The sequence below is a fragment of the Lycium barbarum genome, chromosome 4, assembly GCF_019175385.1.
Source record: "Lycium barbarum isolate Lr01 chromosome 4, ASM1917538v2, whole genome shotgun sequence".
Classification (NCBI taxonomy): domain Eukaryota; kingdom Viridiplantae; phylum Streptophyta; class Magnoliopsida; order Solanales; family Solanaceae; genus Lycium; species Lycium barbarum.
Window position 1 is genome coordinate 354545 of NC_083340.1, and position 14468 is coordinate 369012.

Here is a 14468-nt window from a genome sequence, read left to right on the forward strand (position 1 = left end):
CCCTTACCTAGAGTCTTTTGGTTTCGTAGACTTTACAATAATATCAACTTTAGACACAACTTTAATGAACTTTAGGTGTCCTAATTCACCCTAAAATAATTAGGTGGCGACTCCTTAAAATAAACAAAAAACAGGAATCTCCAATACGTCATACTTCTAATCTAACTTTAACCCGGGTTAAAATGGGGTATGACAATATGACCCGTTAGTGAACCCGTTCCACCATTCTTACTAGTTTCTTGCCTAAAAATAAATTCTTGTTTACATATACCACATGCAGCTGTTTGTCTTTCTTTATCTTTAGTCATAAATTTTCAAATTTTAGCGGTTGGCCTACGAGTTCGTGGCGATTTGTCTTGTGTATGTGATTGTGCAGGACCTGTATCTCCTATAGAATTTTCGGGGGCTTGTGCTTCGTCATCATCGATTTCATTAAAAGTGTCGGTATAGTGTTGTTGCATTACCTCATGATCTAAAAGTGGACTATTTCCACCAATATCAATACCTAAATTAGGTGTTTCGTTCACATATATTTCCTCATTAAACCCACCCCTAACAATACCACTACTACCGGCATCACGTCTCAATCTCTTCGACATTATTAAATAGAATTAATTTAAATCACACTCAAATAAATCACAACAGAATAAATTGCAACAAATTAAATTGCTAGAATTAAATAACAGAAAATAAAGATAGAGTTGGAACGAAAGTATCAAATTGCCGGATTAATTTCCACCAAAGTGAAGGCGGCTAGAATTGCAAATCCACCAAAGCTTTGGAGCTACTTCGGATTGTTGCAAAATCACCAACTCCACCAACTATTTTTTTTTATAATTGCAAAATTAATAATTGAAACTAGAATAGAACTTTATAATATTTAATTGAGAGAAATTTAAAATGGCTAATTGTTGTAAAGTAGCTATAATTGAGAGAAAGAGAAGAGTGAATTGGTGTGAATTAAAATTGAACATGAAGAGGGGTTTATATAAGGGTGAGGGATGGGTTAAAGTGTAAAAAAAAATTTGGGGGGATTAGGGGACCAAAAGGGGCGTTTGGAGCCTTTGCCAACGACCATTTTGACCATTGCTCAACGGTCCAGTCCACGCAGCAACATCTATATTTAAAAAAAAAAAATGACCGGTTAACGGGTCCCAAAAATTGAAAACCGGACCGGTATTAAAACACCGGTAGACCGTTAACCGGTAAACCAGTCCACCGATTCCGGTTTTACCGGTTCGGTTACCGATTTGAACCAGTTAACAGGCTTATTTGAAATGAACCATCCCTTATTTGTCATTTTTTGTCACACTTTTGAAAGCATTTAACACTGCTACATGAAGGCAGTAGATTAAAATCCTACACTTTTTAGTTTACTTAAATATCTCTTCTAGCTCATAGTGGTTTAATTGTGACGCTTATCTTGGCTAACATGTATTTAATTAGACGTGCTTTATTAGCTCATATAAAATTATTTCTTCAAACCTTCGCTTCAATAACATTGATTATATCTTATAAAACTTATACAACATTACATGGTATACACCCGCAGCTCGCGTGCCGAAAACCTAGTATATAGAGAAGCAGCAATAGTAGCTAATGAAAAGCACTGCATACCGAGTGAAAGAAAACTTAGAGCTGAAATTGAACAAAAAGATGGGCTTGTTAATTTTTCCAAATTCTTTTACTCAGAATAAAAAAAGATGGGACATATATCATGCTTTTCACCATTTTACAGGCTGCCAAGATCGCATGATCACCCGATGAAATCGAGTCCATGGCTACCATTCTCGCAGGAACCAAAGCTGTTGCAGCTGCTGTTAGCAGTACTATTACTATAACCATGAGGTGAAGGCAAATTAGTAGCATTTCCAAGACACAATGCTTCACCTAAAGGTCCTCCTGGTGCTGTTGAACTCATCCAAGAAACAGGATTAAGCCACTGGGACCTCAAAACGTCATCACTGCTTCCAATGCTCAAGGGCGTGTGTTCGTTATCATTTTCCATCCCACGGTTCCAACCAGCCATTGAGAGTGTTAGCGAAGTAAATGAGCCATTGTTGCTTATACCATCATTAAGTCCGTCTTTTGACCAACCATCGAAAAGGTCCCTAGTTGTTCCTCTGCCCTGTAACGAGGCAATTACCGAGTCATTACACTGTTCATTCTTTAATTGACTTCCCAATATCTGGCCACAACTACTAGACATGTACTGATTAAAGTTCATTGGATATACTTTCGCTTCGTCTTGCACTTGAAATGCAGGTGAATTTCTTCTGTTTTGGTCAGTGTGGTCAATGTTGAATCCCACTCCAGAAGATGATTGCATAAGTTGCTGCAAATTTTGCTGGTTATTACAAGTAACGACAGGGATGGTTCCACTTCTGTCTCCTCTCCCTAACCACTCAAAACAGCTTTCATAAAAGCAGAGGAAAAACCAATCAATTCCACATTTATTTGCATAGATACAAAAAGGCCAGAAAAAGACTAGACCCACACACATCATAGCTCCTCAAAATAAGAATAAAAAGTACATCAATAAAATACATACCCACATAGGAAATCTAACAATGTTCACATGGAAAATTGAAATACTCCATCCCAATATATGTCACCCCTTCAAGAGTCATCCGATTTTTTCTTTTACAGCGAGTTTTTCATATGTCTTTGAGATATTTAAATTATAAATTGTTGTGACTTATAGTACTTTTTATATAGTATTCAACTATGTATGTAAAGTTTATTTAAAAAAAATTAAAGATTTCATGTACGAATTCACAATCAAAATATAAAAGATTGATTCTCGAAATCTGAAAACCTGAACTATACCACATAAATTAAGACAGGGAGTACAAGATTCAAAGTAAAGAAGTTAAAACTACCAACCTGTTTTGGTCAGACGAGAGTTGCACAGTGGGGAACTGAAAAGAGTGTTGGTGGTTGTTAGATTTGGGAGTAGGAGGGTGGTTTCGATTGGAATTATTGTTAGTGGTGTGAATTTCCACAGGCTTTCTTGAACGGGGTTTACTTTTGTGGGCATGACGTTCACAATATTTCTGATCCGGAGCTACATCCCTTGAGCACCTCCATTTTTTTCCATCTGTTCTTTTACACCTCCATGGCTCTGGATCCGACCCACTTGAGAACTTCAAATCCAAACCCGATGCTACACACATAACAACCAAATTTTTCTCTCTCAAAATGACTATAAAAAAAGCAGAGAGGATAGGTTATTGAAATTTTTTACCACAACATATCCAGTTTAATCACGCAATGGGTCTAGAGAGACTATAGTATAGCAGACCTTACCCTTACCCTGAACTTTGAAAGGTAGAGAAGCTATTTCTGGAGACCCTCCACTCAACTAAAAGCATTTCAAAACAGCTCGAAAAAAGAAAACAACTGACCACAAAATACTAAAGAAAGCATGACAAAATATTCTGTAACTGAAATTCTTTAAAAGGGAATATTTACTGTTAGATTGAGGAATATGCGCTGGATTATTAGACAAAGGAAGGAGTAGCTGGGGAGGAACAGGCATGGATGCCACTATGTACTTGCATATTATTGTTTGTCTTTGAAACTCCTGTAGCTGGGTGGCTGTAAAAGGAGCTTTTCCAAGAACACCCATGCTTCCTCCTGCAAAACAAATATAAACCCAAAACTTCACACTCATCTTTTTGGTAAACAAAAAATAAAAAGATAATAATCAAAAACATAACTAAACTATCATTTTTTATTTTTTTTTGCAAGTTTCACGCCCTAACTATCATATGTTTCCTTTTCTGCCTAAACTACCGTCATCTATCATCTAGGTACTAACACAGCTAGTTAGAGTATTCAAGTATGAAAAGAGAAGAGCTGATAATTGGCCTCGATGTGTGTTCTAATACATAATTTAAATAGGAAAAAGAACACTTGCTAGTTGTGAAGTTTGAAACTCGCAAACAAAAAAAAAAAAAAGTGATAGTTTATGTGTTTTAGACCACCAAAAAAGAAAAGAAAAGAAAAGAAAGAATACAAAGAGAGGAATAAAGTGAAAGTTGTTGAACATAGGTTTGGAAATGGAAAACCGTACTAGCAGAAGTGTTGAAAGGTTGCAAAGCCTTAGAGCTCATAGCATCGTAGATATCGCTACCCACAAAATCACCGGGCCCACCATCAACAACACCTGTATCTTTCCCTGATGAAGGCAAAAAATGAGGATCAGAAGAAGGGGCCATAGACATGCTTCTTTTATAAGGGTGTGAAGATGATTCAGTGGTCTTCATCTTTAAATCAAGAAGCTCAGTGTTTTCCCCTTTCCCCATAGAAAAAAGCTCTATCTAATCACTATAGTCAACTCCAAAATTTGTAGCTAAAACAAACCCTTGGGACCTTTTTTTTTTTTTCAAGCTAGGTAGTGCCAAAGCTGAAACTACTTTTTTGGTTTCTTGTTTTCTTTTGCATAATACAAAAAGAGAGACAAATGGAGATATATAAGTAGAGATTATACAGAGGCGGTTCAAGATTTGTAAGATTGGCTTAAGTTGCCGCCATTTCGCAATTGGGATTTTACAGATAATTTGTTTGGTTCCTATACTTCCAAGTTCCAGCAGTTTGCGATGGTATGGGCCCATTATTTGGTCCCCTCGTGCCCAAATGCCTTCCTCATCCTTCACATTTTCAAGTCCATAGCACCAAACGTTCAAGATTTACTCAAACAAAATACTTCATAATATTAAATAGTATTATTATTGAACTCAATTTCATAATTTGACACTCGATCAAACAATAATTATTTTTACTATTTTCTCAGTAATAATATAACTAAGTTAAGCTAGAGGAGTTTTAGTTTTCGTCTCATATTACTTGTCTACTTTCCTTTTCTAAAACTCAAACTTTGACCGAGATATATTTTTTCACCTTATTAATATGAGAAGAATTGCAACTTTTAGTAATTTTCGCGTAGTTTTTGAATGTATAAGTTATAATTTTAAAATAGTAAGTTGATCTAATCTAATTTGGCTTCAAATATTAGTCAATTTAACTCTCAAAAAGCGAAACAAGACAACTAATATAGGACATAGAGAGTATTAACCTTTTTTTTTTTTTTTTTTTTATGTTAGGGGTTCGACAGAATTCAAGAACTTTGACCTAAAATTTGAATTGTGTTAAAAAATTCATTTAATATACATAAATAATATACTCAGAATTCAATAATTAAAAAAAATTATTGTCCAGAATACATAAATTAAAAAATTTTGTGAGTGAGCTCATTGAGAGAGGCTCAGACGCTTACTATTAGAGTGTCCCACCTTTGGTAGAGTTGCAGCCTTAAGCCAGAATTATGTAAACTGGAGTTTTCTGCAATTATAATTCCTTAACAAGAATTTTAGTTGCAAATAGAAAATCACATGAAACAGATTATCAATTTGGAAGTGGCCAAAAAGGAAATGCCTCAGGCTCACCTAGATACTATGCAAGTGATGGTCCAACTCACATAATTATTGCTATACAACTTCCGTTTACAAGACAATTTTTTATTAGAGAATTTAAACTTTGTACAGTTTGAAAAGTAGACAATTAAAGACATTCCATCTGTCATAAAACATTTGTCACTTTTTACTATTTTAAGATTTAAATCAAGTAAACTTTGACTTATATTGACAAAACCTTCCATTGAAAGGAGATTGTTTGATTAAAGTCAATGAACTTTTAAGATATTCTGTAAACCCCGCTTTTCAAATATACAATTGATTGACCAAAAGGGAGGGTAAAAAAAGAAAAGTAGATTAGACCAGGAAAGAGGAAGGAAATTACTGGGAGTAGCAAAATAGTCAACGCCGAAAAAGAGTAAAATAAAGAGAGTAGTTGGAAAGAAACTAGGCGTGGTTTGATTCATTGAGGTGACGGTGATGTTCGTGACAACAAATATATACGTCCATATATATTTACATTTACAGTAGCATGCCTATTGCTATTTTTGATATATTGGGAAACGTAATTTTTGAGGTCCACTGGCCTTAGATGAGGTGGGGACCGACACCTGTCCACGTCTATGGCCCCCAAGGGTTTGGGTTGTTGCATTTAAGCCTCAAATTCTTTGGGCTACTGGATTTGACCTCATCCTTTACCTTGTAAGGAGCCGTTTGGACATAATTTAAAATCATGATTTAAAATTATATTTAAATATATAATTTAAATATTTTAAGTTATATTTTTTTTATAGATATAAAAATTCAACAAGTTGTAAAAACTATCAAAACATTTCTAATTCTTGTGCAATCTTACCAAATGAGCAAGTAATAGTTCATAACAAAATTAATACGCTACTAGAAGGTTTTTCTAAAAAATACAATATCAATTGATCAAACTTTAGTTCAATAAAAATGAAAATTTAACATGAATAGTAATGTAACTACTCTTTAATATAATTCTCTCACATAATAGACATAAATAAAGATTGGTGAAAGTTAATGAGGTTGGTAAATGATTAGTGGAGTAATTGTTAAAAATATTTATCAACTTATGAATTTTTTTTATAAAATATAAACTCATGGGTCAAGTTTTATATTTAATTTTTTTGAAACCATGGTTTGAAATCCCAAATCATGCCAAAAAGGTATGATTTGGGGAACCATGAGATGAAATACATGTCCAAACGCTGGTTTCATCTCTGATTTCAAACCATGATTTCAAATTGCATGTCCAAACGCCTACTAAGGAGCCGTTTGGACATGATTTGAAATCATGTTTGGACATGCAATTTGAATTTTTCTTGAAAATCCCATAAGTTGTAAATTCTATCAAAACTTTTCCAATTCTTATACAATCTTACCAAATGAGCAAGTCATAGTTCATAACAAAATTAATACGATACTAGAAGACCTTTCTAAAAAATACAACATCAATTGATCAAACTTTAGTTCAATAAACAAGAAAATTTAACATGAATAGTAATGTAACTATGACTTGGTAGAAGTTAAAAATAAATAAAGGTTGGTAGAAGTTAACGAAGTTGGTAAATGGCTGGTGCGAGTAATTGTTAAAAATATCTACCAACTTATGTTTTTTTTTTATAAAATATAAACTTATGGGTCAAGTTTTACATTTAAAATTTTTAAAATCATGATTTAAATTCCAAATCATGCCTTTTGGATGATTTGAGATTTCATCTCATGACATAAAATCGCATGTTCAAACGCCTACTAAACCGTGCAGCTAGTAGAGCTCAAAAAATAGTGCTCCTTCGCGTTGAGTTCACATGAATTGAATAACTTTTATCCAAATTATGTATTTATATTAAGAAATTTTTAAATATTTATAAATGTTAAATTACGAACTCAGTTATTATTGTATATTATTTTGAATCTTCGTAGGAACACATTAATATTTCAAATCTTAAATCCGCCTCTAATTAAACCTTAGATGCCATATTAAAAAAAAATTGAATCGAATTTTAATATTATTTTATAGGGGAAAAGATCAGAACGTTGTAAGTTTGACGTGGTCGCAACTGAGTTAAATGGTCAATATGGCCCCAAATCTTTGTGTTATTGCATTTAGCTTCATCCTTCAAGTCCTGATAGACCATCTCAAAAATTAGTCCTCCCTAGAACTTAGCTGCGCTGCTACAATAGTACATAGCGTCAATCTAGAGCCTGTTTGGATGGGCTTATGCTCATAAGCTGCAAACAGCTTATAAGCTAAAAAAATAAGTTGGAGTAGTTTAACTTTTTTTTTTTGGCTTATAAGCTGTTTTTAACTTATAAGTTGTTTTAGATAAGTTAAGTCAAATGAGCTCAATTATTTTTTTGAGCTTATTTTAAGCACAAAATGACTTTAAGCTGGCCAGCCAAACACTCACAAAAGTTGAAAACAACTTATAAACAACTTATAAGCCAATCCAAACGGGCTCCTAATGATTAAAATGTCATAATTCAAATTTCCTTTTCATATCTTTGAAATTTACAAATGAAATCTTCTCAGGGCGTGGAGTGGAGTGTTCTAATACAACAACAACATAACCGGTGGAATCCCACAATGTGGGGTCTGGAGAGGGTAGAGTGTACGTAGACCTTATCTCTACCTCGAAAGATAGAGAGACTATTTTCGAAAGACTCTCGGCTCAAGAGAAAGCGTGACAAAAAAAAAAAAGTGTCACGTAAATTGGGATAGAGGGAGTAACACATTAACAAAAATATTGATTATTCTAAACTACATATTTAGCCCGAATTAGCATATTTTTTAAATGGATTGAATTGGTAAAAGTTTCACATGTACCATATTTGGATACCACGATTTAACATTGGGAAAAGGGTCAAATTTACTCTCTAAGTATGGTTTATAGATTAAATTTGCCCTTCGTTAGAGTTAGGGGTCAAATTTGCCCCTCCCGTTAACATACTTGTTAAAATTGCCCTTATTATGGATGAAAGTGTAACTAAGACTTCTTATCAGTCCACATAGGCGTCATGTGTGTAAATAAATTTATTTTTCCTTTTAAATCTTAATGTAAAAACATAAAGGGAAAATGATCTAAACTACCGTTCTACTTTCATAAATTGGCTAGTTTTACCTTTCGTACAAGTTGGGGTCAAAAATATCCCTCCCGTTAGCAAAGTTAACAAAAACACCCCTAATTTGACAATTTTTCCCAAATCAACTTTAAATTCACAATTCATTTAAAATTATCCGATTTCAAATGAATCTCAATTAAACTCGACTTGCGACCCACCAGATCAACCCAGAAAAAAAAAAGAATCAAGTTACCAGATCCACATTTAGCCCTTTCCCCTCTTCTTCATTTAAAATTATCCTGCTTTTTGTTAATGATATCCTTTTTATTTCATTAAAAAAAAAAAAAAAAAAAAAGAAGGGAAGAAGCAAATGTGTGATTCATAGTTCAAAGAATTATTGGTGACTTATAATCTTTGCTTACGGGTTAAGACAGACGAATCCTCCCGTGTAAATCTAATGGATGAGGCAGTGTTTGGGTTCAAGAGAGAAGAATCAATATAAAAGATGCAGACCTGGAAGCGTCCACTGGAATTGGAACGAAGAAGAAGGGAAAAGGGCTAAGAGCCTGTTTGGATGGGCTTATGCCTAAAAAAAATAAGTTGGGGTAATCTATTTTTTTTTTTTGGCTTATAAGCTGTTTTCAACTTATAAGCTGCTTTAGATAAGCTAAGTCAAATGAGTCTAATTATATTTTTGAGCTTATTTTAAGCACAAAATGACTTTAAGTTGGCCAGCGAAACACTCAAAAAAAGCTGAAAACAGCTTATAAGCCGATCCAAACGGGCTCTAAATGTGGATCTAGTAATTTGTTTTTTTTTTGGGTTGATCTTGTTACACTCCATAATAGTTCGGGCTACTTGTATTAAAACAAGAAAGAATGAGTTAAGAAGGTTCAAGGAAAGTTAATCGAGTTAGTAAGAATATCGTTGTATATATGGTTTCCTTAAGTATCCCAAGGTGACATGGTTACCTAAAGGATTTTAAATCGCGCTATGAGTATGTATATGAGGTAATGCGAGTGACCTTTTAAAGTAATCGAGATTATTAGTAATGATATAGAGGATGGACGAAAGATATGAACATACTTTTGCGATTGGAGTTTCGTCAAAGCTTTGTGAGTTCTCTAGTTATGATTAAGGTTATTGTGATTCTCTGGACCCTTCGAGACGTGTATATGGATTTGTATTGATGTATATGAGTGTGTATATGTATGTATAAGAGGTTACATGAGGTTGGAAGAGGATTAGAAGTTAAACGAAATGAATCGGAACAACTTCAATAAAATCTCGGACCAGATTTTTAGCCCATATTGTTGGAGGCATATCTCCTTGCATATGAGGAGTTTTAAGGTGTTTCAAAAGGCTAAAATTAAGTTCATCGAGTCTAGTTTACAACGCAACAAACCGCTCGTCAAAATAATATCGGGATAAGGAGATATGGACGATGCAAGTTGGATTATGGGAATGAATTGAATGTGTTGTAGTATGGATAAATGAATGAAAAGCATGAAGTTATTGTGGTTGTGTTGAAGCCGTGTAGGGGGTTGTTTTAGGAGAAGTTATGGACTGTTTTGTGCCATATTTTGATTGTTGTTGTTATGGACATTGTGGTGTATTGTATGCATGTTGAATATGTGAATTGAGGTGTTAAAGAAACGAATTATGTTGAAGCATACAAGCTGTCATACCCCATTTTTAACCGGGATTAGTTAAAGTAGAAGTACAACATATTGGAGATTCCTGTTTTTGTTTATGTTAAGGAGTCGCCACCTAATTATTTATGGTGAATTAGGACACCTAAAGTTTATTAAAGTTATGTTTAAAGTTAACTCTGTTTAAGGTCTGCGAAACTTAAGATTCTAGGTAAGGGTTCAATTAATCTAAAGGGAAGGTATTAGGCACCCTTTAAGACCCATTAACAATGGTTAACCGACCGGACTTATATGATTAGTTAGGCTAAGTATAAATTGTAAAAATTAGGCATTAACCTATAAGATAGTTAAACTAAGAGGAATGGGAATTAGCATTTTTTTTTTAAAAAAAACGAGAAGCAAGGATTAAAATGTCTTATGATATTTTCCTCTTTGCTGACAAAATTTCCTTATGTATGAAAATCTTTCTAATTTCTCACAATTGAGTAACCACAAGTTGAGGCCTTTCAATATATCCTAGCCGAGGTTGGACTTAACTTCGAATTTCTTTTATCTCCTTAATAAACTCTTCTTCTTTCATTTTTTTTTTTTAAAAGGGAAAACTGGCAGCGCCTACCCATTTCGACACTTTTGCATCTTCTTATTTATATCCCATTAAACTTAAGCTCCCTTAGTTATAGATGAAATTTAACACAACTAAATAAATCCTATCGTTAGCTTTATTGTTCACCACACAAGCAAATAGAGGTAGATAAATCAACACAACGAAACAAATTGATAGAACATTTAGCCGAGTTTCTATGTTTCCTGTGCAGCTCAAACATGAAAAAAAAAGGACGCTGTGGCAGCTTGTAGCGAACAGTAGGCTTAGGCCTCAGACAAGTCAATTGCCTGCCTAAGAGACACTGCAATTCTCGCAAGAAAACAGCAGCAGTAAACGACGTTGCCTTATGAATGTGGCAGCGAGGTTGCCGAAGCGACTCGAAGATGTTTGGGATTCGAAATTCCCAGTTCATGCAAAGAAGAAAATGAAAAGGAAAGCGATTAGTACATTGAGTATTTATGATACATGCACTTCAAACACAGAAATAAGGAGGCAGCAGCCGAACTTAAACGAAAGAAGGAAGAGGGAATAAAAGGCAGCACAATATATAACGAGAAAAAAAAAACAGTAAAGCAACCACCAATCAACAATCTCTGCTCAAAAATAGGTATCAAACGAAGAATCGATCCAGCCAAGTATAGTAAACATTTGTTGGAAATTTTCGGCAATCAAATTAATCTAAAAGCAGTGTTTTCAACCTCAATATTCAATAATGACTTAGCTCAGAACAAACTGAAATTTAACCTAAATCGTGGCAGAAACTCAGTTCAAAAGGGAATAGTTCGTTATATCGTATTTCATACATCCAAAACAACGTAGATCCACGACACTTACAAATCAACTAAACCATGTTGAGTTCTAGCAAAACAGAAACATAGAGTCGAGAAATTGATTGGAGATGTGAAGCAGCAAACAGAACTGAAGCAAGTTAAAGTATTAAGCACTATATTCAAACAGAACCAAAAGGAATGAGGGAAATAGGGAATTAATATACATTCGCACCAGAAGGGCCAGTAAATCATGATAGGGAATAGTATAGGCAGTGGCATATAGAGGAAGCCAATAAGTCATGAGAAATTACACATATGCCCACCAGTTGAGATAACACAAAGCATAACCTTATCTTTCTTATTTTCTTAGTTGTTAGACTGAGATGAGTAACAAATCATTTAAGCATAATAAGTTATATGAGTCAATGATAGACAGCAATCTCTGAGTCAAACATGCAGTCATCAACATCACCAAATGACATCCTAAACTTTAATCCACATCACAACAACCTTACCAATAACTAAACACAAGCATATCCTTGCAGATGACCTTGTTTCACAGATTTTTTTTTTATGAAGCCATAACAGACAACAACATACGCGAGTTAAAACTGACTGATGTTTGACAAACAGACACAATATCATTCGATACAGAGTTACTTTGATGCTACTAAACAAATGCCAGTTATCTAACCATCATCAAACATTTGGATAATGTCCACAGACTCCATATTCTAGGTATAACTTAGAACCATTCTTACCAAAACTCATTTTTTAGAAGATCATATCATTCAAAGCAATGCTACGCATATCAAGCAAGGGTATTACTTTAGCATGAATAGAATAAATACATAATGATCACCTTTCAAGACTAGACTGAAACCGAACACCTATAAATATTAATTCTAAAAAAAGATAGCTTCGTTCCAACTAATATAACATCACCTCAATGAAACAAACTTAAACATCCCAGACATAGTACTTAGACCTTACTGTAGTGATATGGTAAACTAACCAAAACCTCAAACTAACTATTCGACAATGATCCTATCATTTCAGACAACTGGCATGAATATTAAACTGGTCGACTGGCATGAATCACATCAATTTAAACAAACAGCTACCACATTGTCGACTAACAAAGATTTTCAATTAATCAATATCAATATAATAAACCTACTACCAGCATCTTGGTATGGTTGATCAGGAATTGAAACATGCATAACACTACTTAATTACCAGCGGAAACTTTTCAATTACATTAACACACAAAACTGTCTAAATTAACGAAATTACTACTAACTCAAATCACAGAAAAACTCATAAACAAACTAAATTATTAGAATAAAAATAAACTAAGACGAGGAAAAAAAAAATTACCTTTTGTGGTACAGTGAAGTGGGGATCGACGAGGTCTCGAATCTACACTCGAACGCGACGAACTCGAAATCGATTAAAGAAACTAAAGTTCTAAACAGAAAATGAAGGAAAATAGAGTAATTGTTCGCTGTCTTTGTTGATTAAACTTGTGTTTTGTGAGGTTTTCGTTTTCAGCCCTTCCACCCTCCCTCTCTCCCTGATTCAACTAGGATTATTTATAGGGTTTTGATTCATAGAGAGGAGCGGTGGTGATGATGAAAGGGAAAGAGAGGAGCGTGAGGAGTGGGTTCGTCCGTGAGTGGAGGAGCGTAAGGTAGGGTCGGGAGTGGGGAGCGGCGGCGATGAAAAAAAAAGGGAAAAAGAAAGAGAGGTAGGGTAGAAAGGAGGGAGGCGGCTGAAGTGGAGGAGTGGGGTCGTCGGTGTTGAGTGGGGAGGAGCGTGGGAGAGAAGGGAAGGGAAGGGAAGAGGGTAGAGAGGGAGTGAGTTGCGGCTGAAAGAGGAAGAGAAAGAGAGAGAGATGAGCTGAGGGAGAAAAAGAAAGAGAGATTAGGGATTTAAGATTTGGGCCGGACCCGGGTCGAGTAAAAAATAGAATTGGGCTGGTCCGTTTGGGCTGGCCCATTAATTTAAATATGGGTTGAAAATGTGGGTTGGGTATAGAAATGTGGGTTGTTTGTTTTGGGTAGGAAATAATATTGTATTTGTATTTTAAGCCATTAATTTGCTAAAAATATTGGTCCTTCCTCCGCTATTTTAATTATTTTCGGGCTTCTAATTTAGTAACTAGTACAATATTTATTATGTGAAGATAAATAGTAATTAGTATATAGAAAGTAAGGATTTACAAAGTGTTGTCTTGTAATTAATTTAACGATCCCAAACCCGAAAGTGAAATGACGATGAACATTTAAAATTTGTGATAAATTAATACTTGTAATGTTAAAATAAAAAGTAGCGAATATAAATAGCAGTGAAAATAAAGTATGTAGCTCGTCAATAAATTTAGACGTCCGAGTGAATAAAAATAAAGGAGGGATAAAATTGGGTGTCAACAGATGCCCCTCTTCGACCGGAGGTGATGTAAGAATCTTCGGGCGAAGAAGTTGACGTAGTAGCCAATTTTGTTTGGACCAACGAGTATGAGTTTGTAAGAAAGTATGATTTAGGAAATTTAATGGAAAATATTATGAGGGCCGAAGAAATTATGGAAAATTATGGCCGAATCTCAGTTTCGAGTCGCCTACATATCTCGGGCTGCACGAGAATCAGGCCATATATAGTTCGAAAGTTTTTGTGGATTCACAATCTTGCAGGGCGTTGTAGACAAGTGACGAGACGTTAAAAAATGGGACACGTGTTTATAGCCTCCTAGTTATAAATGTGATGCACAACACACCCATAAGTAGGACTCTACTAGACACGGTGTAAATTCTTCAAAGATGCCCCAGTGTTAAGTTATGGAAACACTGGGGATGTAGAAAGGAATATGAGATGGTGAGAAGAGTAGATTTAGTAGAGTTTTAGCGGAGGATGTGAAAGAGAAATTAACCTACGTATCACG

At 34.6% G+C, this 14468-nt stretch overlaps 1 protein-coding gene across 2 annotated transcripts; it reads right to left on the reverse strand.

Annotated features, from left to right (window-relative positions):
- Positions 1-1621: 1621 nt before the first annotated feature.
- LOC132634704 (growth-regulating factor 8-like) lies at positions 1622-4548 on the reverse strand. Of its 2 annotated transcripts, XM_060350726.1 has the most exons (5): positions 4079-4548; positions 3475-3639; positions 2887-3166; positions 2237-2414; positions 1622-2128 (listed from the first exon to the last, which is right to left on the reverse strand). In XM_060350726.1, the coding sequence occupies exons 1-5, from the start codon at positions 4308-4310 to the stop codon at positions 1757-1759; spliced, it is 1227 nt and encodes a 408-aa protein (XP_060206709.1). In that variant the 5' UTR covers positions 4311-4548; the 3' UTR covers positions 1622-1756. The 2 variants fall into 2 exon arrangements, with proteins under 2 accessions (XP_060206709.1, XP_060206708.1); XM_060350725.1 differs by having other exon boundaries at positions 1622-2414; positions 4079-4547.
- Between the last annotated feature and the right edge of the window lie 9920 nt (positions 4549-14468).

Bases quoted from the DNA above. Each gene is read 5' to 3' on its own strand.
- LOC132634704 (XM_060350725.1), bottom strand. From the start codon at position 4,310: ATGGGGAAAGGGGAAAACACTGAGCTTCTTGATTTAAAGATGAAGACC. The intron at 3,167-3,474 runs GTAAATATTCCC...TTATGTGTGTAG, and splicing joins GCATATTCCTCAATCTAACA to CATCGGGTTTGGATTTGAAG. The intron at 2,415-2,886 runs GTTGGTAGTTTT...CTTTTATGAAAG, and splicing joins CTCTCGTCTGACCAAAACAG to CTGTTTTGAGTGGTTAGGGA.